The 25,195-nt window shown below is 40.5% G+C and overlaps 1 protein-coding gene across 11 annotated transcripts in view; it reads left to right on the forward strand.

The window, feature by feature from the left end:
- Nucleotides 1-25,195, forward strand: part of FGGY (FGGY carbohydrate kinase domain containing) — a 282,932-nt gene that overhangs the window by 191,510 nt on the left and 66,227 nt on the right. For 8 of the 11 annotated variants that reach the window (XM_042030819.1, XM_042030821.1, XM_042030825.1 and 5 more), the window contains 2 exons: nt 11,043-11,158; nt 23,969-24,097. In XM_042030819.1, coding sequence (XP_041886753.1) covers nt 11,043-11,158; nt 23,969-24,097 — 245 coding nt within the window. Of the gene's footprint in view, nt 1-11,042; nt 11,159-21,237; nt 21,337-23,968; nt 24,098-25,195 lie in introns of those variants that run through there. The other 3 variants (XM_042030830.1, XM_042030824.1, XM_042030828.1) reach the window with 3 other exon arrangements.

Genomic DNA, 25,195 nt, shown 5'->3' on the forward strand with positions numbered 1-25,195 from the left:
ATTGATCTCCATTCCTCTCCCTGCTGACATAAAGCAGCTGAAATGTTTTTTTCATTCTTACTTTATGGAAATTTATGTGTTCATTTACTCACTTCTGTTACCTGTTTCAGAGCTCCTTGGTGGGGTTTTCTTTGGCTGGTTGTTGAAATCCTGCAGCTGTCCAAATACTACTGTTGATGCCTTGGCTTTGTGAGATTTGCTTAAAAAATTACCCTCTTTTTTAGATAAATACAATTACAAAGGGCTGTAAATGCAAACCATAATTATTATTAATTAAAGATGCTCTAGAAATAGATGCACTGCTGCTGTCATTTAAAATATTAAAATACAAGCATACTGTACATATATGATGTATGTGAAATGACCCATCTTGCTTTTCCTTTGATTTAAATCACCTTAAAATCTAACAAAACATGTTTTCAAAAATTGATGCTAATGACTAAATTTTGACTGAATATATAAAGTATTTAGGAATAACTTTATGATTTTAAGAGTTTACGCTGACAGAACTGATTTTTGTGGTGGGAGGTACCAACACAGCTCATTGCCTGAGTAGGAATCTGTAGTGTGCATCTTTGATTCAGGTGCCTGGGGCAGCTGTATCCTGTCATCCAGACTTGAGTAAGACTTGAAGGTGGTTTTCCTGAATAAAGGAGGGCTCAATATTCGAGTTTAGCATGTGAAAGGGGATCAACCTCCATCAAAATGCAGTTATTAAGACTTTCTTTTATTGCAGTACTCTTGGCAATTTCCCTGCTTCTGTTCTGGTTTCACTTAGGCTTTGTCTGGCCACAAGTGCATGACAGCCGAGGTTCCAGTTCAGCACAGTCTGACTAAGCTGGTAAAAACTCCCATTAACCCCACTGACAGCTCTTCAGGACTTTATACTCACACATGTGTTCAAGTACTGTGCTAAATTAGACTATCAACAGTTTGATGTTAGGAATATATACATTATTTACTCATGAATTAGTAAAATGTGTCTTCATAGCGAACGTGTGAAGAGATTTCTGGACCAACAGTTCTGTCTCTCAAAATACCACGGGTAGGGCTGTAAGGGTGGGGTTTTTTCACACCACTCTAATTCTACTCAATTATACGAAGACAGCAGAAACCACATAATGAAGTGTAGCCCTGATCCTGTGGAGATTTGTGTTCCTGGTCGGTGTCTGGAGTGTCACTGTGCACATGGTGTTGGCCAGGCAGCACCCTCAGCATCTGCCACCCTTCCCAAACTGCTGGAAGAGCCAAAGACTCCCCAAGTCCTTCTGCTCCCATGTGCATGTCCTGTGTTTGCTTTTCACCCAGAGGGATGATACAGGGTCATGAAGCAATAACTGCAATCTTGCTGTAGCCTGCCCATGTTATTCCCTGTGGAATAAGGAAGTCTGGAATAATGCAGTGGCCGTGTGTCCGTGGCAGGGGCAGTGACTGGGGCTGGCAGATGTGCTGGGTGATGCACATGTGGATGTGCAGCCATTGTTGTACTGGGAGAAGCTGATGTTGCTGACAGGAATAATCTCACTCTATCCAAAGCCACGCAGAGGGGAGGGAGCTGAGACCCAGCTTCCTTTTTCTCAGTGACTTGTAGCCTTTGCTTAGTTTCTTCACCAGCTTCCTTGAGTGTTTGGTGAAGCTTTGAGCTGTGGTAAATTTGCTCAAGCTCAGACTTCCAGAGGAAGCTGTTCACTGGCTCTGTGCACCAATACTTCCAGTTTTAATTGTGTCATATTTAACCGCCAGAAGGTAACAGGAGAAAATGTGTTTTTTAAATACAAGCTCTTAATTGAAATAAATATTTGACTTCCTATTGCAGAGTGGTTTGCTTGAAATACTGAGCTTGAAAGAATATATTTTTGTGATTAAATGGAACTGAAACATTGCTGATGTTGCAGAAGGCAGGAGGAATGTCCCAAGGCTGCTGGACTGCAGTGGCTGGAGACAGGGGCTCTACTTCCAGTTTTGCTTTTCATTTCCTTTGCCATTTTTGAATAATGTTTTTTTTATAACCTCTCCTCTATTTATTAAGCTTATAAAATTTAAAACAGTGGCTACTTAAAACAGTGATTCAATTTTATATATGCACACTTTTTTGTTCCTCTCATATTTAAAGATTTAAGCTATAGTTGTCCATAGAAAGATTTTTAACACGTTCAGCATCAGTGTCTGAATGGTGTCTTTCTGTTTGGGTCTCAGTCTCTAGACTGAGCCTCTGGAGTTCAGGATTCAGTTCAGGGGTCTGAATGAGGTTTTACTCTTTGACCCTCAGCCAAATCCCTCAATTTTGTTTGCCTCTGTTTGCCATCTTTTAAGGGAATGGATTAAGATTTCCACCCCTACATGCTATGTCTGATTTGTCTAGACAATACATTTTTTTGTCTAGGACTGTGTCTCATTATGAGTTTTTCAACAATGCTGAAGACAATGGGCTTGAATCTTGGTTGGGTGTCTGTAACATAATACAGAATGAAATTAATAAAAAACTCAGCAATCTGCTGACTCTTGGCCTCCCCTTGCCTCATGACATGGTGAGGCATATGTGGGTGGATAAAATGGTCTTATTTTATACTTTCTGGTCCAACTCAACGTGTTTAACTAAGTGCATCCACTGAAATTATTAGATGCACCCAAGGGATTAATGACTCGATAAATTGCACTTCAGGTGGGTGGTTCCCTCCAGGTTTGGTGACATAAATTCTAGGAAAACTGAATTCAAGACTCTTAAGTCTTCCCATCTTTTGATAGCCTGTTTCTAAATAGAAACACACTTCTAAAAAGAACTGGACTCTGTTAGAAACAGTAGAAGAAACATCATCTCATCGTGGTCAGTGTGATTCACCTTCTGTTGGATGACTATTTTGACATTTGCAGTGTTTGATGCATTTATTTGTATTTTTAAAGGACAGGTTTAAATAGATTACAGCAGACACAAACAGGCGCATTCTCCCAATCCAAGGTAAATATCTCCATGTGTACACACATACAAACATGTGTGTGTATTTATGAAAAAATAAAACAAGCCAGTTTCCTTACCATACTTATGTATCACATGCACACTTCCATGTCTTTAACAAGATGTGCAAAAATTAAGTTTTAAGGAACCTCATCCAACAACTATTTTCTTTAAGTGAATTAATCCTTAGAGTCTGAGTGTCACAAAAGGGGTTTTCCCAATAATCTCTCACAAAGTTTGAGATTTATCTGTGTAATATAACGTCAGACTCACACCTCCTTTGGAATACAAGAAACATCTACACTGTGCATTTCTCAAGAGACTTCTGTGCTTATTGTGGTGGTAATTGGAGGTCACTCTTCGCTCTGGTTGGATGGTCAGAAGGTTGATGCCAGAGTTTAAAGCACTTCATTGCTTTGAAACCTTGTGCTGCTATGTAGGCTTTGAAAATGATCCTATTGTTCTTATTTTTTTCCTTTCAAAGTGGCACCCAGAGTTTAAATATAACATGGAATCTTGTCAGGGAGTGGCTGTATTCAGAGGAGATTATTATAGATGTGGGTGTAGAAAATTGCAAATGTGAATTGTATTTTTCATACAATAAAATCTGTCCCTTTAAGTAAGCAAGACTTGCTTAGAAAATCTGTGATTTAAAAAGCCAGCCAAAACCCTCTAAGTGTTATAGCATGAACACCAAATACTAGAGCAAGGTTTGAGTTAATTAATACTTTCTTCCCTTTACAGAAAGAGTTTTAACTTTTTGATTTGCTGATTGAAAGACTTTGTTTCCTGCTCGCTGCTTGTTGCTGGGGGCTGAGTGACTTCCACACACACACAGGGTGGTGTGAGCTCAGGAGAATCACAACTCCTACACCCTGTATCCCAACAAAAGACCTAAAAGTCCTGTCTGGATGAGTTTGGAAATCTTGGTGTAATGCCTACGCCTGTTGGTGAGAGTTTTGATGGATCCCAGTCCCCCAGGGGCTCTTGATGTAGCTGCCATTCCCTAAGGGCCTCTCTCTCACCTAAAAGAGAGTGTTGCTCTTTCATGGGCTCTGCTGTGGCAGGGAGATTTATGGCAGGGGAAGGGAGACCTGGTTTATATTTTTCAATAAAAGCTGTGCCACCAGTCCAGTGAGAATTCTGACTTTCCACACGTGAGGCCAGCAGAGCTGCTGACTACAAGGTCACAAATTTTTTAACCCCAAATTTAGTCTTGTTCGTTGGGAAGGAGTTTGCTAGGACCCTGCAAGTTCCTTGAGTCAGCAGTATTCAGGAAAAAATGGGGGGAATAGTATATCATTAAACCTATGTTTTAACCACAGCTTTGAAAGAAAAGCTGTGAAATCTTCACACCGTATGTAGTACTTTGATACGATTTTTTTTTTGCAGCAACAAAAAAACCCCCAAACTCGAAAGGGTTTGGAAAGGTATTATATAGCCAAATACCAGTATCATTGTTAGCTTCAAGTATTCAGCTTGTAGGTCATGGGCTGTTCACTGCCTTTTGGGTTGGTGGCTTTGTGAATTGGTGTCTTCAACCAAACTTGCACACTTATTGGAAAGAGGAATCTTTTCTACTAAATCGTTTTTGTTTGAAACTGAAGAGGAATTTTCTCATGCTCAGTTTTCCTCATGGTGAGGAAAAAGAAAAAAATCCAAGTGATTTTTTGAACATTAACTTTTAAAGTTTGAGATGTGGAGTTTAATCCTATTTCCCCTGTGAAATATGACAAAATTGCCACTAACCTTAGCGTGAACAAATACGGGCCTTTCAGCATGATATTGGATCATTCTTATTTGTATTAATATTTTTTTTTCTGCAGCTTTAGTGAAGATTTCAAAGTGGGGAGAAAGCTTTGCTTTTGCTGTGATATTTAACTTCCTTCAAAAAATCTAAATGGCAGCCAGACTACTTTTAATTATTTATGATAAATTGAAGTGTTACCCAGAGCATAGGAAGACTGAAGCTCGTAGACCTGCTAACGCTGATTACAGTCATTTCCTTGCTACCTTTATTGAATAGGTTTAAGTCCTCAGACATGCAAAGACTGAAAGTGGAGGCCCATGAGTGCAACTGGAATGTGTCTGCTACTTGTCCCAAACAGGCTTCCCCACCTGTCTTCTTTGTTTGGCCTGTTGAATGTTTTGTTGGAAGAAGAAAACCCTTTTCAGGCAAGAGTCAAATTGCACGGCTCGCTGAGACAATGGGTTTGGGCAGGCAGGAATTTCATAGGCTTTGGGTCAAAGGCAATAATCACAATAATGTGTTGTAAATGTTAGGAACTTGGGATTTGCATGGCTGGGTGGCTGGAACAGCCCCTGTCAGGTTTTGCTGTGTGTACCTGCAATTAAGGAGCTGTTGAAGAGGAAAGGAAGGGGGAGTGCAGGCGGCTGGTGTGAACTAAGGCACACCCAGGCACTCTCACCCTGAACTTTCCAACCAACCTGCCCCAGAGATGGGCTGAGGAACTGAGGGACAGCAGGGGCAGCTCTTCCTACACCACCCTGAGCCCAACCCACTGCCCTGGTTCCTTTCAGCAAATGCTCAACAGGGGCAGCATCTCATACACTTCATATATTTCAAGACCGAATGATCAGATGTCACTTTTTTTCTCCTCTTTCTTGAGAAGTATTCCCTTAGGACAAATTTTTCCTATTTCCCCCTAGCAGCCAAATACACCAAGCAGGCAGAGGCATTTTTCCTAAATGCCAGTGGTGGATGTGGATCCAACAATCTGGTTCTGTTTCAAAGGCCATGGATTAATGGATATGGCATTACCATAACAGAGCAGAGAATAATTACATGTTTCCTATTGCTCTGTGATAACCTCCACTGTATTTTAGGCTCTTGCAGCTCCCATGCCCAGTTCTGTTCTTGGATGCTGGGAGTATGTGTGCTGGGTATTAAATTTTTTTTGCCTGGAACATTTTTGCACAAACCGCAGCCAGATCTGTGACTGCGCTAGAGCTGTAAATTGCTCCGTTTTGTGAAAAGCCTTGAGACTGTGGGGTGCATAATTTGGGAGGACATTGGCAGCCTGGTGCAGATGTCAATATGTGGAGTGTGGAGACATTCACTTGAGCAGAATCTACGCCCCCATTTACAATTTGAATTCAAAATCTGTTTTAAATTTAAAGTTTGCACAACAAAAGAAAAAGCATTTGATGTTGGGACAGTCACACTCCATTGTTTCAGGTCTCCTCCTTGCGTTCACAACGTCATAAAACTTTCTTAGCTTTTGATTCTTTGTAGCTTTAAATAAATCTGCCCAACAGACCGCAGAGAGTTACTTTATCCTACTGCACGCTATTCCTTTTGGGATCTAACTGTACCCTTTCCTTGCTTCTGTAGGATTTAGCTTTGGCACAGCCCTCGGCAGGTGCACCTGGCTTCAGTTCAGTGATCCAGTGATTGAACTGCTACACTGTTAATGATGACTACAAATTAATTAAGTTCATGAGTTTAGGTTAATTTCTGAGCAGTTGGGATGAATGAAGCAGATCCTTTTGCTTTGGAATTGAGAACAAAGCTGCCATTCACCTCAGGATGCCCCAGCCAGTGGTTCTCTGCCTTTCAGGCTGGTGACTGACTCATTTTCCAGGCTAACTAATCTTGTACCAACCCTCTGGAATGGAAGGTCATGTAGAAATGCCTTATGAGGTCACTTTTCAGGAAAAAATGTTTCTTTTAGTAACTTTTAGCTGATAGGACTTACCTATCAACCTATACTCAAAATAGGGATGACTTCCACAAGACAGCTGCAGTTAAGGAGTAACCTCCAGGAGTATTTTCATAGCAGGTGTTCTCCCAGGCAGGGCAGGATCTCTGCAGAATTGGGAATCATGCCCATGCTTGCTTTATCCCTTTTGGAGTGTGGGAGATGTGCCAACAAAGAAAGGGCCAAAGTGTGAAGCTCTGGTGATTCTTAAATAGTTCTGGAGAAGTTTTTTGGGACTTCTATATTTTAGCTACATTTTTCTGCAGATAACTTTGAGCATGCAGTAATTCCCATTTTCAATGAATGTATCTGATTTCCTTCTCTCCAAGAAGTACAACAGAGTGAGAGAATATACTCAGAATGGGTGGATAATGTGGGAAGAGCCATGGAGAAGCAAACTTTGATCACCTGAGTGATCACAAGTCCAGTTGCCCCAGATCCTTTTGCAGGTTAGTTGCTTCCAGTCAGCATTTTGGGAATTACAAGTGCATGTTCACAGATTCTCTGTGTTCTTAAGACTGAGATTCTGGTCATGAAGGACTTCAGCACATCGAGTCAGTCTTTAGCAAGAAACTTGTAAGAAACTCTAAGCATAATCATTTTCCTGTTGAAAATCTGGTTTAAATAAAATAAAGATTTTCCATGCATGACAGTTGGGGTTTTTTTTCAGTAGGAATATTCTAAGCATAACGTGTTGTTCTGAACAGAGAAAGGAAATCTTTCATTTCATTGTGCTGGGAATATGCTTGAGGAAAAGAGTCTCCAAACTCATGGCATTTCAGACTGGCTAAACAGGGCTCATGCTGCTGAGGGGTTCCATGCTGTGGCTCCTCAAATCCTGTGGTGGGTTAGGCAGTTGCCTCTGGGATTGCCTGTTCTCTGCACCTCTGAACCCAGCTGATCCTGGGAGTAAAGTAAGAGGAACATTTGCTTCGACCCTTCCAGTTAATCCAGCTTCAGCTAGCACAAGTCTGGTGTTTATGGCCAAATAATTGAGGCAACGCTGCCAAATAGGGAGAATGAAATATTCCACAGCAGATATCAGTACTGTTTCTGTTTAATATCTGCCCTTCATCTCCTCAAACTTAGGAGTTCTGTGAAATATAAAATTTTCTCATAGTTGAGGCTTTCTTCATAGGTATAAAGATTTGGTTCCTCAGGTGGTTCTTCGGCATAGTGTCTTTCTGGATAGAGTTTTCCTGAGTTAAGAGTTGTGCTATCCCTTTTTCACCGTGATTCTCTGGAGGAGAATTTCTGAGTGATTTCCTATAATTTAGTATATATTAAAAAACCCACAAAAACCCCATAATATATGTAATATACCTCTATACCATTGGCTTCAGCAGTGACAAGCCATGAATGAACTGCTCTTTCTACATGTGCATAGAGCTCCCTAGGACATACAAAGTGAGCACCTCATCAGGTAAGGGGGCAGGGGTCTGAGTTCAACCCATCCAGGTGCTTTTGAAGCATGTGGTGATGTTAATCCATCATGGCCATCACAAAGAAATCCTTTCCTCTTGAACTGTTATCTAGGAGAGCAGAATGCCTTTCTGCAGTGTAACACTTCTTCTTTGGTATTAAGGTGTTGTATAAAGCCATATTGTTCCATTAAACACCTACTTTTTGAGTGGCAGCAAGTGTGGAAGGAGGAGATTGAATCCCAGAGAAGTGTAAATGCTCAGACTATGTTTAAAAGAAGCATTTTAAGTTTCTTGCTGTGGCCATGAAAATCAAAACCTGCCAACATGATGATTTAGTGTTTTAGCTCAGATCTAAGGTTGGTTTTCATACCAGAACCTTCCCCTTAGAAGATCTGCCAGTCAATTCATTTGGGAAGAGTTGTCCTTCCCAGCTCCTTTTCCATACTGTGTTAAAAATTCAACCAAAACTCCTCTGTTTATCCTTGTTCTGTAAGCACTTTGCATTTATAAACCTACAGGGTCTGTTCAGTGCAGCCAGATCCTGCCACAGAGCTCTGATCTGCTGGAATTCTGTGGATTGGCAGGGGCGGGTGTGTCCCCATCCACAGTGATTCCCTGGGCCTGTGTGTGTGCTCTGGTGTTCCACAGAGGGGGCTGTGTGGGACAACAGGCCGCTGTTTCAAACATGTTCTTTGGAGCATTTTTCAGGGTGTGGTATTAGTTCAGAGCTTCAGTCTAATTAGAAAAAGACATATTTGGTTCTGATGATAATTTGTTATGATTTGGTGTTTCCCATATTTGGGAAAACTTGATGCATTGTTGTTTCTCTCTTTATGTCTAAATTTTTCCTAAAGTGATGAAATGCTTTTTATTTCAAATACCCCGTCTTTATTTTTCCTTTTAATGACAGTTTTGAACTGATTTAGGGAAAATGTTTATTTTTTCCCAGTATTTTCTTCAGCCTAGAATTTATTTATTCACCCAGTTTTTGTCAAAGGTCCTAATTAGATTTCTGTGTCTGGCTTTTAAATCCTTGGAAATTGGAATTTATTCTATCAACATTGTCCTTGCTGTAGTTACAGGTCATGTGCTCTTCCTGTTTTCAAACCAGACACTGAGTTGTGATTGTGTGATCTAGTCTTAAACTATTAAGAAGAAAAAAAAATGGGGATGGGGATGTCAGAACTGTTTTAAGAGTAGTCCTGAAACGATCTCTTAATTTATTTACTGTTTTTATTTAGAGGGATATAAATAGTTAACTAATGTTTTCCCCCAAAATATGTAATGTTAATTATTCTCTTGTAGCAAAGAGCAACCAACACACCTTTACAGCCGGTGGGATGTGACTGACCATCACCTGTCCTCTGGCTGTAAAAATGTGGTCACTCCGGTAGAACAGGATGGAAGGAAACGTAAAGCATTTAAAATACACACTTCTGTCCCAGATGAGAAGGTGGAAGTTCAGAGAGTCCATGTAATCATCCCATCTTCTGCTCAGTGTCACATAAGCGAATGTTGCTTCTTGTTATAAACCCCCAAAACATGGAATACGAGTCCCAGATAGTTTTCCAGGTCTGTTCTTGTTTGCCTTTACTCCGTTTGCAGTATCAGTGTCTATAAGCTCTAACTTTGATTTGGCAGATAGGAAATAAAAATAGCTTCTCTTTTTCTGTTCCAAGCCAGGTTTGATGGGGCTCGGAGCAACCTGGGCTAATGGAAGGTGTCCCTGCCCATGGTAGGGGGTTGGAACAAGATGAGCTTTAAGGCCCCTTCCAGCCCATCCCATTCTGTGATTCATATTTCAGTCCCTGGGTAGTTGACTTGGAGGAAAGGGAAGATTTCCTTTTACTCCAAAAAATAATTTTTGTAGAGAGAAATTTTATTTGGTTTTTACTTATGCAAAACTGCAAGAAAAAGTCAAATGCTTCAGTAAAATTGAGTTTGCTTTGAAGATACACGTTCAAATTGTACCATCCTAATAAAGAGAATATGTCTGTGTAAGCTCACCTTGGCTAAACATGAGTCACAAGTAAGCTGTCTTGTAAAACATCAAAGAAAATCCACCTCTGAGCAGGGTTCCTCTTTGAGAACAGTTAGGATGTTGTGTTTCCCTGAGATGCATCTGAGCTGTCTTGCACTTGCTGGCGCTGAGGTGTTCCCAGGACTACGCAGAGCTGCAGTTTGCAGTGGTATTTAGCATTCTTAATACCTTGTAGTTGACTGACTTTTCAAGCACAGTTTAATACTGATCTTTTGAGGTGATTCTTAGTGTTCAGACAGAAAACAGTCTATGTAATACTAAATCATCAGGAACACAGTTCGTATTTTGGGGAGGAATGAGGTTGGGGATGTTGATAAAAACCATTGTGTGTGTTAGGACAGACTTTCCTGCAAGTGCTCTTGTCCTCTGTGTATGTTCTGCTCCTGCCTGTGCCCTGTGGTGCTGTCCTGGCACAGCAGAGTTTAACATCAGCTTCTCTGGAATGAGACTTGTGCATGTGACCCCATCATCCAGATCTCCTGGAAATTGTAATTCAGTTGTAACAGAAGTAGTAATACAACGTTTTCCTAAGGACAAACTGTGTGCAAAGCAGCCATTTAGCCTGGAAAGGCAGCACTCTGAGCTGCCTGCTCGAGAGCTGTTGTGTTCCTGCCCTCCTCTCCCCCAGGCACATGCACAGCCTGTTATTTGACTGATTTATGCAGTGAAGTGGCCAGACCAGGAGTTGTTTCAGCAGAGAAGAATCTTAAACACAAGGTCCTTTTAAGGTCCTCAAGACGTGCACTCCAAACAGTAACCAGATTTTTTTTAATGTGAGCATTCTGCTGGAGTTTTTGACCAGTGGAGAGGAGATCCTTTTGCAGGAGCTTGTTTCTAGTCACAGGTTTAAACCCAAATGTGTTCATTTGCCTGACTCTGTGCCTATATTGTCTCTTTTCTAGGTCCCTCTGTACAGTAGTGTGCAAGTGGACATACGCGTCAGATAGAGGTTGGGATGACAGTTTCTGGAAAATGATTGGTTTGGAAGATTTGGTGAAGGATAAGTATGAAAAAATAGGTATATCAGGATGGGTTTTAATAGACATATATATTCATATTAGTAAAAAGCTTTATGTGTATATATAAAAGATATAAATATATATCTAGAGAGAAATGGGGCTTGGAGCAACCTGGTCTAGTGAAAGGTGTCCCTGCCCATGCCAGGGGGTTGGAATGAGATGAGTTTTAAGGTCCCTCCCAACCCAACCCATTCTCTGATTCTATGAATAAAAGATACATACATATAAAAAGATATTTTGCTGTATTATTGTGAATGTCAGCAGCTTCAAATAGGTTGCTGAGATGCCCATAGGGAACAGACTTCCTAAGTGCATCCTTTACTCTGCATTATTGTGAGAAACTGTGTTTAAATTTTTCATCTCCTACCCTTCAGAAAGGCCTGGAAGGCCTTTCTGTACTGCTCAGTCTCAACAAGAAAGGAGTAAAAAGGAGCCCCAGCAGCTGATGACATGAAGGACACACACAATATGGGTATATTGGATGGCAGGCTACAAAAAAAAGCTACAATATAGTAATTTATAGCTGTTACTGATAGCATGATTTGTGACCTGTACCAATCTCCCTTACAGTCATTTTCAAAAAAAGTGCTACTTCTGCTTGTTGTTCTCTTATACATTTTTTTTTCACTTTCAGAGCCCAAGTTTAATTAGAATAGTAGCCTTTCTAATAGCAGTTCCTACAGCAGATATTCATTAAAAGTCCATAACATTAATATACCAGAAAATTTCCAGGATAACTTTATTAGACTTTCCCTGTTAAGTTAATGGACTTTTAATGGATGTCCTAAGCAGACATGTCATTAATGAGAATATTACCAGACATGAATTAAAATATGCTCATTCATCAAAGTTAATTATCTGAAATTTCCTTTGATTTTTTTTTTTTAATGTCAAGCACTTTGAACAAGTTTGTACAGCAGTTTAAATGCAGCAACATGAAATGGAAATGTTGGAGGAAGAACTGTAGTGAAAAGAAATGTAATGAAATTTATAAACTTTTTTGATCATCACATAATCTGCTATCAGTCATTTTTGGGTTATCAGAAAATAGTTCTTGAAAGCTTCCTTGAATAGACTTCAGCTTTTCCCCTGCAAATGAAACTGCTTATGCAGAGGTACAAAACCTACCAGGAGAATGAGGCTTTCAGCTTCCTGAGGTTTTGGGTTGAATACAGTTCTTACAACATCTGTCACATGTGGCTTTTAGCAAATCTTCAACAAGTTAAAATAAGACTTGCAATAAATACATGTTTTTATCAGAAAATTGAACATCTTGCCAGCTGGTGGTCTCGTGGAAGGGTATTTTAAAAATAAATTATTTATGAAGTGTAAGCTAAGGCTTGAATACAATATTTATGCAATGCACTTCAAGGACAGTGCAAAGCAATTTGCCATTTTAAGTAACAACATGCATGTTTTAAATGATAAAGTAGCCATTAATAAAAGGGGCCTTTTGTTGTGATGGGAGCCTCATAACACTGGCCTATATATGGTTTAACATTCATTAAGAGAGAGATCATCAATTCCCAGTATCAGGCTTCCATGTTTGTTAAAACACAACATTTACAAAATAAATCAGTAAGTTATCTTCTGCTGATACATTTCTTGCAAGGCAAAACTGTTTCTGTGAGTTACTGGTGAAAGTGTCTAGTTCATGGAAAACTGTGTTGGTTTGTTTTTTGGGTTTTTTTAAGAAATGAACCATAGAATCCCTGGGTAGGTCTTGGCTGGAGTTGGACAAGCACAGTCTGACCTCCAAAACTGCACCAAACCGTAGGCCAGAACTTGTAACTTGTGCTCACCTTGAGAAATCCTTTGGATTTAGACTCTGGGGCTCATTCCCTCAGGTGAATCCAAAGCATAAGACAATTTCTATTTGCATAATAATGCTGAAACCTGGCCGCAGGGAGAATATGAGCTTATTTCCCTGACCACTTGTCTAACCTTGCCTTTTTTAAAAAGGAAGGTGTTGCTTTTGTTATATTTAGCAGTGTGATAACATCACAAAAAGCAGAAGAGTGTCCTTCATTCCTGTGTCTGTGCAGAGGGAGTGAGGAGCTCGCTGCACCAATGTGGAACCCAGATAGCCCCCACTCCATTCCTTTGAGTTTCTCTCCTGCCCTGCACCTCTTGGAGTCTCTTGGAAGGGTGTAGCTTCAGAAGGAGACAAAACAAAGCACTTCACCCTGCCCAGGAACTGCTCCGTGGTGTTATGTCCCGGGAAAGTGCTTTGCTTTCTGCCACCCTGAATCTTACCAGTGTCCCTGAACATGGGGAAATGGGAATGGGAAAAATGTTCCAATGAGAGTTGGGGGATTTGCTTGTTTTAATGAGCATTCAGTGTTGCTGGACTCAGGAGGAGCACTCTGAATCAGCTCAGCTTTCCTCTAATTAATCAGGATAGTGTAGATCCACCTACCAGGAAGGTGATATTCAGCCACTAAGCAAACTGCAGCCGGAATGGTCTTGGTTAGTGGGAGATTCCTTCCTACACATCTCATGGTGTCAGCATCAGTGGCAAGGCACAATCCCTGCCAGGAGCCCAAAAACACCACAGGATCACACCTTGCACCAACTCAGCTCAAGCTGTATTTACAACATTGCTTCAGGGTGCTGCCCACAGGGGAACAGCCTCAGCTGCTGGAAGTGCATCCTGTTATCCCAAGGGAAGGACCTCCCTGGACAGTGTGTGCTTCCAGGAGGAGCATCAGAGCCTGCCACAGCTGACAGGGAGGGATGGGAAGCAGGGCGCTGAGATGCCCTGCAGATTAAGGAGCTCGAACTTGTCAGATAACCCAGGTAGGAGGAGGTTGAAGGGAGGTTGTACATGCTCAAAACCTCCTCCTGAAATGAAAACAAAACCAAAAACCTGACAGGGCTGAAGTAATTCTGGTGGAATTTCCTCTTCTGTTCTCAAGCTTCTCTAAGTCCATGTCTGGCTGCTCAAGGTTTGTTTAGCTCAAAGACAAGGATGTATTTTAGTACCGGCACGTTCCCCTTGTAAAGAGAGATAATGGCCTTTTTCTCATGTATCTCTCCTAAAAGATTAGCTCTGAATCATCATTTCTTTTAACCAAAGCAAAATGGCACAAGATAAAATTAGCAAAATTTTCTTACTATAACAAAAGTAAATACAAAGTTTACCAGTTCAAAATATGCAGAAAAGCTATGTTTGTTTTGTTTTACTTTTTTTTGTCAATGTCTACCGAAATCATTATTGTTTCCAATCAGAGGGAACCATAAAGGAATAGTTACAAATAGATTTGATTGTTTGTTTGTCTGGAAGTAGTTTTAACTTTCATGCCACTGGAAATACTTACGGAAATTACCTGAGAACAACTTCTTTAACGTACATATTTCTTTATTCTGGTAAATACGCTTTTAGGCATCACTTTTAAAACTTCTTGCCCTTTAAAAATACATTTACTGTAATCAGAGTGCTGTGGTTCCAGGGAGTACACTCCTCTTGGTTTCAGTTTAACTTAACATATGACCTTGTTGATAAGGGAGACCCTCACATCTGACCTTTAGGATCTTCCACAAACCTTTCCCACATCAGGCCGTGGGTTCACATCTGAAAACTCCCAGGCCTTTGACATTTTCTGTTTCTCAGAGCAGACCAACCTTTCAGGGAATCCACATAACAAGTTGTTTGTGGTCCCTTCTGTACATCGTGAATTTACTGATCAGGCTTGTGAAGGTAAAGAGTCTTATCTGGAGATACTGAAAAATTTATTGATCCATTAATTTGCTCACCAAGAGAGTGGAAGATGACTCGTATTCAAACCACTGGGAAAGTATTGTGTACTACAGGCATTAGCATTTATCTGCTGTGGTAAAAGCACATCTCTTTGTGGTATTATAAAACCTACAAAGACACTAACAATTCCGTTAAAATTTCATGTACTATGAACCTCGTAGGGTACTGGAGTGTATATTCCATTTGGAGGAAAATGCCTGATAAATTTCCACCACAGCTTTCTACTTCAGGGCCTACTTAAGGGACCAAATAATGATTTTTTTATTGAATGGTAATATTTCATACCAGGTCTTTTTTGGGTTGAAGATGGTGGCTTTGTGTGAGAGAGCTTCAGAATAGGTTTTACTGATCTTACAGGTTTTGTAGCTTTTGTAAAGGGCAGTTTTTCACCTTCTTTCATTTGTGCTGGAGCAGCAAACTGCTATTAATGTAGTAGCTGTAGTTTTGCTTAATTTGCTTTAGTGTATGACTGGCAGAATTCTTTCCTGTGTGATTTTGGTTTTGGGGGTGATGGTGGCTTAAGGAAGAACAGCCTTTGCTCCTTGTACATCTCTTTACTTAAATCCCACTCTTGGACCTTTTCCCACTCATTCTTCTTAGCCACCTTCTAAAAGAATGCTTCCCATTTTCCACAGATTGCCCCTATCCTCCTCCAGTAAAATTTCTTCTTATTTTTAATTTTTTTCTTTTGTAATTTTGGTACTGTGTTTTGAGTTATGAAGGGTTTCATTTGACTCTAATGTGCATTTCTGCTTAGCAGTCTTTACTCCCCTCATCAGTTCACCAGTGCCACCCTCTCTGTTCCAACACTCTGCCTGTGCTTTAGTGTACAGCCCCAGCACTTTGCAACCCCATTTTTAACTCCTTAATTCCGTGACTTTGGGGACTGCAGGCTTGATGTTTTCCTGGACCTGGGCACTTGCATGTGCCATTTTGGAGTGTCCTGAAAAGATGGATCTGTATAATTGGAAGACTGGATGTTCTTTTCTACTGCTCTTTCATTTAAATATTTATAAATAAATTGATAATACAGAAAACATGTTATTCATATGAATAGTTACATTCTTGCATGTGCCACTGAATCCTTCCATATACAAAGCTAATAAAGGCATTGAATATCTATCTCCCTTTTTACACTTTAAATAGAGTCTCCTTTGGTTCTCTGTTTTGTCAGTAGTTAGCTCTAATACTTGGATGTTCTCTTTATTTATATTTAGGCTGAAAATGGGAGATTCAGGTGGGAGAATATGGTCAATATTAACTTAATGCTACAGCAGCTGTGAAAGGAATGGTCAATCCATTCATTCTGCCAGTTTTCCCTGTCTCTTCCAAGGCCTTTGATGCCAGATGCTCTGGAGCATGTGAGGGATTTCCTTGAAGGCTGAGAGAAAGGGATGATGATTTTCATTTTTTTTCAGGTCAGCTTGTAGCTGCCAGTTCTTCATAAAGCTGGATTGCAGCAACAAGCTTTAAACACTGTACTTTGCAAGTGGTAGAGGATAATAAGTAAAGGGATTCTCTGAAGTATGGGATGCCTTTATCTGTCTTTCCCTGGTCTTTTGCTATCCCCAATAAATTACAACACATTGCAATTTGAAACGAATTTAAAAGGATGAATCAGAGGATATTTACACTTACATGCTGTCAAAATCCATGGAATTTACAAGTGAATAGTGTTCCAAATATGCTAACATTTTTCTGGCTTCCTGTCATTTCAGTCTGTCCAAGAGCTGTAGTAACTGCAAAGGAGCTGAACCTGGCACAGTGCAAAGAGGTTTTCGGGTGTCTCCTTCCTGAGAGCTCAAGGCATTATTTCAGAATACATGATTCAGTAGGAAGAAGTTGGGCTTTTCCTCAGAAAAGCTCCACACTTCTGTGATTTCTGTTTTATTTTATACTTTTTCCATCTTGAGATCGCTGAATCACACAAATCATTGGGATTAGAAGTGCCATCTTGAAATGACCAGAGCAGGGTCACCTACAGAAGGTTGTTCAGGGCTGTGTCCAGTTGAGTTTTAGGTATTTCCAAAGGTGGAGATTCCAAAATCTGCCTGGGCCGCCTGTTCCAGTGTCTTGACCACTTTTCTCCAATAAAAACATAATTTATTTGGTTTAAATGTAATTTCCTGCATTTCAGTTTGTGCTTGTCACTGCTTGTAGTGAAGGGTCTTGCTGGCTCATCTTTACTCCCTCCCTCCCATCGCATACTGATAAACACATGGATAAAATCTGCCCCCACCACCTCCAAGCCTTCTCCTTGCTGTCTAGTCTGAGATATTCTTCCTCTTTCCAGTAACTGTTCTTCCACGGGCTGAGCTGAACTCGGGTGGCTCAGGTTTCTCCAGGATGTTTCCTGGGTGACATTTTCCATTCCTCTTCCACCAGGAAAGGAACCATCATTCACCCTGCTTATCATCAGCTTGAGTCCTGCTGGCAGGTGGTTCCTTTCCACTTCTCCTCCTCTCTGCTGCAAGAAGTGAGGAGTGCTGTGTGCTGTCCCTCCACCCCTCATAGCTTAGACAACTCTTGTAAAAGTTCAAATCTCTTAAAAAATAGTAATAAAGAAATATTCCACTGTCCCCTCATGCAGTTCTTGTCTTAGACTCTGCCTGCCTGAGGGATCATATTTGCTTCTACTCTGCCAACACTGGGGACTTGTGAAATTTCTAGTATGAAAACTAAGAGCTTTTTCTTTGAATTTCTAGTTTTAAATTTCATAGAAACTTTGAGTAGACTTGGGCCCGTTGTGATTGTTCAATATTTAAATTTCTGAGATACTATCCTCCTTTCTTGTTTTTCATACTGTACTAAAAAAAGACAAGAAAAAAGAGACGTTTCTCAGAATTCTTTTGGGTCATTCCTTCTTTTTACCTGACTCTTTCTCTCACTGGTCTCAATTTGTTATTCATCTTCGTTTTTTTGGCTTCAGCCTCCTGCTGAGATAACTTTTAAAGGAATGCTGTCTGCCTTATGAGTCAGGATTCACAAAATCAGTAGGACTATTTCAAACAGTTTGCTGGCTTCCTCCAAGTCAGAGGCTGTTGGACTCCTTAAAATTAATGTTTAAATAGTTTAAAGTGTATCGTAGAACCAATCTTGATTTTATAATTTCCTGTGATGGAGACCCCACTTCAGGCTTAAAGGTTGTTGATTGTTAGTTGCTGTCATGTCTCAAAATTAATGAATTAATTAACGAACACACTTGATTTTTCATCTGATTTAACTTCCTACTGGCCTGCCAGACCGTAGGGACACGCTTGAACTGCACAGACTGAAATTTCCTATGATCAAGGAAAAACACTGAGCTGCTTGAGGTTTTCTCCCAAAACTCTTGGGTGAGCTGTTCTACTTCTGCACCCTTGTAATTGTTTTCCTGGCTCATTTCTGAACTGTTTACAGCATCAGTATCTTCTCAGTATGGATATTAGACCTGAATACTGTGTGAACGTGGTGGGGAATAAGCTTGGCTGGAAGATTTAAAAGCATCCTTTCAATAACTGATGAGATTAGTTTTGGTCTGTCATTTATTCCAGTTCTGAAAAAGGGGTAATTATTTCTTCAAAGAGGAGTTGTTATCGTGTGAGTTGTTAAAAAACATCCTGTAAAAAAAAATCTGTTAAGTAATAATCCATGATTAATACAGCCTAAATTGCCTTTACAGTCTTAGCAATGTACTGAACCAAAGCAGAGCAACTCTGAAAGCAGAGCAATAGTCCTGCCATCTGCACTGATTTTTGTATCGAGAGAGACTTTGAGGAATATTGGGCTGTAAAGTGCCAGTAATGTCAATTATCAGCATAGTGAAATTATTGTTTGCAAGTGAAAATTTGAGCTCAGGTATCTTGAGTTTGGATGTAAATGCATTCCCTCTAATTACTTAGTAAGGCATCAAAATACTGCATTCTATATCTTTAGTAAAACATCAAATATATGTGTTTTGTACCCAGATGCAGTTCAGAGTAGTGAATCACACATGGCAGGACGTGTTCATTCTGCACTGTTTCACTGCAGTCTAGCAAAGAAAACTCAGTCAGGCCCATCATAACGTGCCTGTTGATCCAATGATGCAGAATTTCTTTTTCCTTTTGACCTTTCACCAGGAAAGCTTATAATTTATACATGGAGTAGCTCTCATTCCTTGGGACAAGCAGACCAAGCAGTCTTTGTAGAAGTAGGCACCTATGGTTTGCTGAGCAATTTGCTGCTCAGCTTAATGAACCAGGATCTGCCTGATTTGATTTTGCCAGTATTTAGCAGCCTAATATGTCTGCCTGGAGTATTTACACATTAGGTAGTTGAGATGTAGTTCAGCCAAAGGCTCTATGGGAGAGTGGGATGGAAAAGGCCCCAAATTAGATTTGCCTCAAGCTACTGTGGCAGCTCGTGTAGACAGAGATGAATTGTGAACTGAAGAAAGCCAAAGTGATTCTGTTTAACCATTTTCCTCACTTTTAAATAAGCTGGCGTATAATATCACAATTTGTTTTGGTTTTCCTCAATGAAAATTCTGAAGTCTTTAACTGCTGACCAGGCAGGTTATTTGGAGGTCAGAAAAAGCCCCAAATCTCACTATTCCTAACTTCTTTTAACCACTGTGTATTCAGTCCTGAGAAAAATATTAGTATTCTAATTTTACAGTCAGCATCATTATTCTGCTTCCTTCTGATCTTAGTGCCATTTTGGCGACTCAGCTGGGGTAAAAAGTGTAGAAAAATCAGCCATACACATCTCAGTTAAATGTGAGTATTGTCTGTAATTGAGAGGGATATTTGGTAATGTGTGTGAGATGGGGTTGGGACAATGTATATTATTTATTGAGATTCTTTGCATATCCCAGACTTTTGGCATTGTGAGAATTATTATAAAGCACCAAAAGTGGAGATTGTGTGCATGCTTTGTAATGAACATGGAGGGGGAAAATCCCTTATATTTCTTGTTACATTTAGATGGACAGTGCTTTTTTTTACTAAGGTCCTGTTTCCTTTGATGCCTATTCAGCACTGTTTTGTTTAATGAGATAACTTCAGTGCGTGTTCTCCATCACTTATTTAACAGGATATCTGTTTTCCATGTTGTCTTTTAAATCAGAAAGCAGTTTAATTGTTCAGTGTGGGTAGGGCTATGAAATGGGGACGGGACGTACCCTTGGGTTGTGTTTCTTTCTGCGCCTGCTGGGATTTCAGCAAGGGATTGTTATATCCAAATTCAAGATTGTTTGGGTCTCAGTGAAGGGACTTCTCCTTTGGATTTTCTTCCTTTCATATTTTTATGCACCTGTACAGCCAAATATACAAAGTGCAGCCCTGTTCTGCATGATAGATGAAAAGCTGTGCTGGAGTCAGCTGGGCCCCGGCTGCTTTCAGCTTTGTTGTTTGAAAAGGGGCTACATCCTAAACTACCTCGTTCTTTTAAATATTAGTGAGCCAATACCGTGAATTTGGATCACTAAAGTTGACTGAAGGTGCATTGTCTGCCTCGTGTGTTGTGTCTGGTAAATAGCTGGTTCCTGTGGGAAGCACCTAAAAAGATAGAGGGTCTTTGGTAGCACATAAATTCTTTAAACAAAGCTTGATCACAGCAAACTTTAACATCAGTCTTCGAAGAAGGATAAAAGAGGAGGAAGAGATTCAGACAGCTTTTTCCTTTTGTAAACTTGCTACTTTATAGGGGAAAAAATATAGCTGGAAATAGCCTGTCTCGTCCCAAATGAAAGGTTGTGGATTAAGGTACTGCATTAGTGAAACAGCTGCACCGATGTGAAACAGAAAGTCCTCCAGCTTCAGCCATTATGGGTTTGTTTGGTTAGGTCTAATTTTGGAAGTCATTATAGCAAAGGTAAATGACTTGCACAGGAGAGTACTGTAAACAAAAGACTCGATACATTTACTTTGGCAGGAGCCGCAAGGAGTCTCGGGCCTTTCACTGCCTCCTTTATGCAGCGCCTGTCCTGCTCTCACTGCCCGCCTGTGTGCAGGCAGCTCTCCCTTCCCTCCCTCCCCTCTGACAGCTTCTTTCCCCCTGACAGGTCGGATTTAAGGGTGGCAGCACCTGCTGCTGAATTGCTCCTGTGTAGCTGTAGAACACCTTTATGTTTAGAGTAGCTGCCCCTGGATTTCTAAAGCTGCTGTGTTTTGCTCAAGTAAGAATCGGCTCCCTCCCGGTCTAGTACTGGAATACAATCTGTTTCAAACATTTCACCTTTATTTGTGTCTCCTTACTGGTTGCTTTTCATGTTTTTTATTTTATCATTTAATAGCTTTACACTTGGAGATTCTAAGCAGGCTGATGCTTAGCTGAGTTTTCTAGTTTTTTGATGAAGATTAAATGATAATGAGAATGGTAATTCCCTTCCCAGGTCTGTGCCCGTGTGGTTCAGTGAAGGCTCTGTCCATTCCACATTGACTTACACCTGTGTAGGTGAGGATGATGACAGAATGAGAGTGCCCATGCAGGGCCTGCTCCTTCCCTTTCACAGAGCTCCTTGGGAACATTTCCTATGGGCCTGGCAGAGCTTTCCTGGATCTGTAGAGCTGGGAGGGTGAAGGAGAGGAGCAGAGTAAGAATTCTCTCCTTGTGCACTCAGGTCCTCTGTCCTGCACTCCCTGGCTGCTGGGTGACCAGGAACTCCCCTCTGCAATCCCTGCCATGGGTGACTTCTGACTGCTCCCCCTTCCCAGTTGTTGGGAAGTGCTTTCTGTCAAGGAATATTTGTTCAGGCGCGTTTTGACTTCTGAAACATATGGGGCAGACTACTGTTAATTATTTTGTTTAAAATACAAGATGATTATGCTGCTTCTCCAAATGACAAGAGGCCCATCCCTGCACGTCCTCACACACTTTCTGCCCTGATACTGATAAATAACCAGTACCAAAGGAATTACAGGGCCATTTCTTTGTGCTGAGAGGATTATCTTTATCTTTGAAATTGCTCCCTTAGTGCTTGTTAACTAGAAATACAGTAATTGAGAAGCTGGTAGGAAAAGATTTTGTCTGATAGTAGCCCTGATCTCTAAAATGGAGTATAACTACATAATAATTGCACACTAAAGTGTTTGACTGGTATGACAGATGTAAACTAGCCAACCATGGAATGGCATGCCTGGAAAGAGGTTTTATTTCAGATTAATTTCGTCTCATGCTGTATATGCACCATGTTTGTGCTTTCAGGTCAGGCAATTGATTCTGAAGAAAAAGATGTGGGTTTAGCTGCATGGACTCTTTTGAACTTCCTTCCACCTGCAGGGTTTTTGAGTGTCAGGAGAAGCAGACAGCTTGGGTGTTTTTCTCCAATGTCTTCAAAACCCAGAAATGTAATGCAAAAATCTCTTAAAGAGAAACATCTTGCACTCCAGCTTATGGGGGAAAAATGCAAAAGATACATCTCTTGAAAAAGCCAGCACAATGTTTTGACTTTACAATAAGTCACTAATAAAATACAGAAAAAATAAAATACAGATTTTTTTTTTTTCCTGTGAGGAGGCGATTTAATGTCATCACATCCTTCTGTATAAAGCTTAATGGTGAGGTTTGGTTACTCTGCCCCCAATACTGAAGATAAACCCAATGTCAAGTGCAGAAGTTTTGTCCACACAGACTTGTTTTAAATTTCCAGTGTGAGGTTCAGCCAGGAATTTCAGGGGCAGTGATGTGTGGCTGTCAATAGAACAGAAGCTCTTGGAGAAATGAACACTGGGATGTTGTGTGTGCTGATCCCAAGATGCTCCATACACTGCATCCATCAGAAAGTGGGCAGAAGGAGACTGTAACTTCTAAAAATGAAGAACCAACATAATTAGCAGCAAAGATGTAAGTGATATCTAAATTGAAGACCTGTGAATTTAATATCATAACCTTCATTTCATCAAACAGTAAGGTTGTATGACTGCATTTTTAGAAGTTTATGCTCATGGACATTAGTGTATTCCTGATTTTTATGATATGCTATTCCTCTTAATTAATGTCTATTGTGGAGGATGTTTTATGTCCTTTCTAAACGTCAGAACATGCTTTAGGTGTAACATTCTCAATAAAATTGACTGTGAAAATAGTCTTGTTTTATTTTAAAAAGGAGTTTTGCCAACTCTGCCCAGATGTAGTGAATTTAGTAAACACTCCAGGTAGGTACTAAAAGCCCTGGCATTGGCAGGGAGGTCTGTGGGAGCTCCCGCTGAGCTTTCACTGCCTCTCACCCCCAAACCTTTGGATAAATGTGGAAGTGTGTGCTGTCCCAGGAGCTGTTGGTCTCACTGCTTCAGCTGTGAGAGGCTGACAGGAGGCTCTCAGGGGTGTCCCTGAATTCTGGTACTTGAAAGAATCTAGATTTGTTCTTCTAAGCTCACACAAAACTGGGTGTGTGTTATGGCAGGACCTGCCCCTGGGCTCCCTGTGATGGGGCAGGGAGGGAAGGGTTGTGTTCTTGTCTTCTTCATGCTGCACAAGGCCAGAGAAGGCTCAGAAAGGGATTCTTTAAGTCTGTGAGAAAATACAACTGCAACAGGAGGAATTTTCTGTTTAAGCCAGTTTCTTTTTCAGAGTTTCTGTTGCTATAGCCACTTTATTCCAAGTAGAACTGCTGGAAAGGATGGAAATGGAAAAAAACCTGGCCAGTTCCTTGTTCACTCCTTGTGCAACAGGTGCAGTGTTCATTTGTGAGCACGGACTGAGCTGAATCTCCTTCCATGCCCAGAGAATGCCTGCAGGCAGCACCTTCCACGAGAACCTGGGATTTCTGTGTTTCATATTTCCTGGAAGGATGCCAAGCAAAATTTAATTGCTTGTGGTGAAATCTTTCTCTGTGGCTAGATAGGACATTGAATGCTTTTGAACTTCTAAATTGCCATGGGACGGCCTGATTTGGCACGGTTGTGTTTAATCTGCAGACAGATAATGAAAGATACTTCATCACACAGAGTTCTTTGATGCACTTCTTTGTTATATAGATACCAGGCTTAACTGGAGGGAGAGGAAGGGAGCTCTTGCAATAACACACACGTTTGTTTTTCTGTTTAGTAAATTTGACAGCTGTTTGCTTTGTCTTGTGTCTGCCCAGGAAACCACGTCTTGTCTCCTGGAGAGGCTGTTGGGAAAGGTCTAATGCCAGAAGCTGCGAAAGATCTCGGTCTCCCCGAAGGGATTGCAGTGGCAGCATCTCTCATTGATGCCCATGCTGGAGGACTAGGTACTCACTCATGGATTTACCATTCTTGGAGACAGGAATTGCTGAATTAATTTTAAAAAGTCGTTTTTCTCAGAGCTGGTTTTTATCCAGCCATTTGTTCTGATGCTATTCTTAAAAAAACCCCCAAAATCATCACAATAACTGCTAATACCCCAATCTGTTTCTAGAAAGGGGATATATCACTGTTACATGTATTTTCAGCTGGATTTGCAAATTGTTAATTTCTGCTAGTTCCACTTTTGACCAAAACACCATGGTGTTGGAATGCCAACATGCTGAGAGTTTGCATCTTCTGTTGCTCAAAACTTCGGGGATAGGCAAGAAAAATTTAAAAAACCCCAACATTCTGAGGGAGAGGTCTCATGTTTGAGGCTTGTTCATATTTAGGCTTCGTATTCATTTTAGAAGTGATTCATGATTCAAAGCTTTAAGGCCTGGTGCTTTGTCTTTTTTTCAGCACAATATTCTGATGTTCAGCCCTGGTTCATCTTTTTCAAAATACATTTGATGAGGCTCAGCAAGTTCATTTTCTTACTATGCTGTTTGGCCTTATCTAAATACAGTCAATAACAAAGATTCAGTGTAACTTTTTCAGCAGGAAATTGAGGGTTTTTTAGTTTGCTGGTTTAGAAAACAGTCTTACCTCAGGAAGTTTCTGCGTTATTGAAACAGTACTCTTTAATGGAAATCTATTGCTCATCAGAGGATTTTTTTCTAGATCTAACTGAAATATGATGAGCTGCTAAACGACCAGTTTAGTTTCAAATGTTTTGGGCTGTTTTAAATTGCATTTGTCCTTCTAGAAACTGTGGCCTGGAACTTTTTAAATGTTTAAATGCCTTTACTTTGCTTCTGATAAGGTTAAGTAATCATGGAGATTGCTTTTCTTGCTACCTGGGAAGGATTAGATGTAGATCTGTCTGCAAAAAGGAAGACTGAGCTTCAGTGTCGTATTTGTAGGTGTGTTGTGACTGACTTAAAAATATGTGTCAGTTAGTATCCTGATTGCATAAAAATGTGCTTAAAACTGTGTGCCCTGGCAATTCTGTGTTCTTGGAAAAGTATATAGTAATAATCTGACCCGAAAGAATGAACTTG

The sequence above is a fragment of the Corvus kubaryi genome, unplaced genomic scaffold (assembly GCF_017639235.1).
Source record: "Corvus kubaryi isolate FWS band 111438036 unplaced genomic scaffold, C.kubaryi_AGA036_p1.0 37334, whole genome shotgun sequence".
Taxonomy (NCBI): Eukaryota; Metazoa; Chordata; class Aves; order Passeriformes; family Corvidae; genus Corvus; species Corvus kubaryi.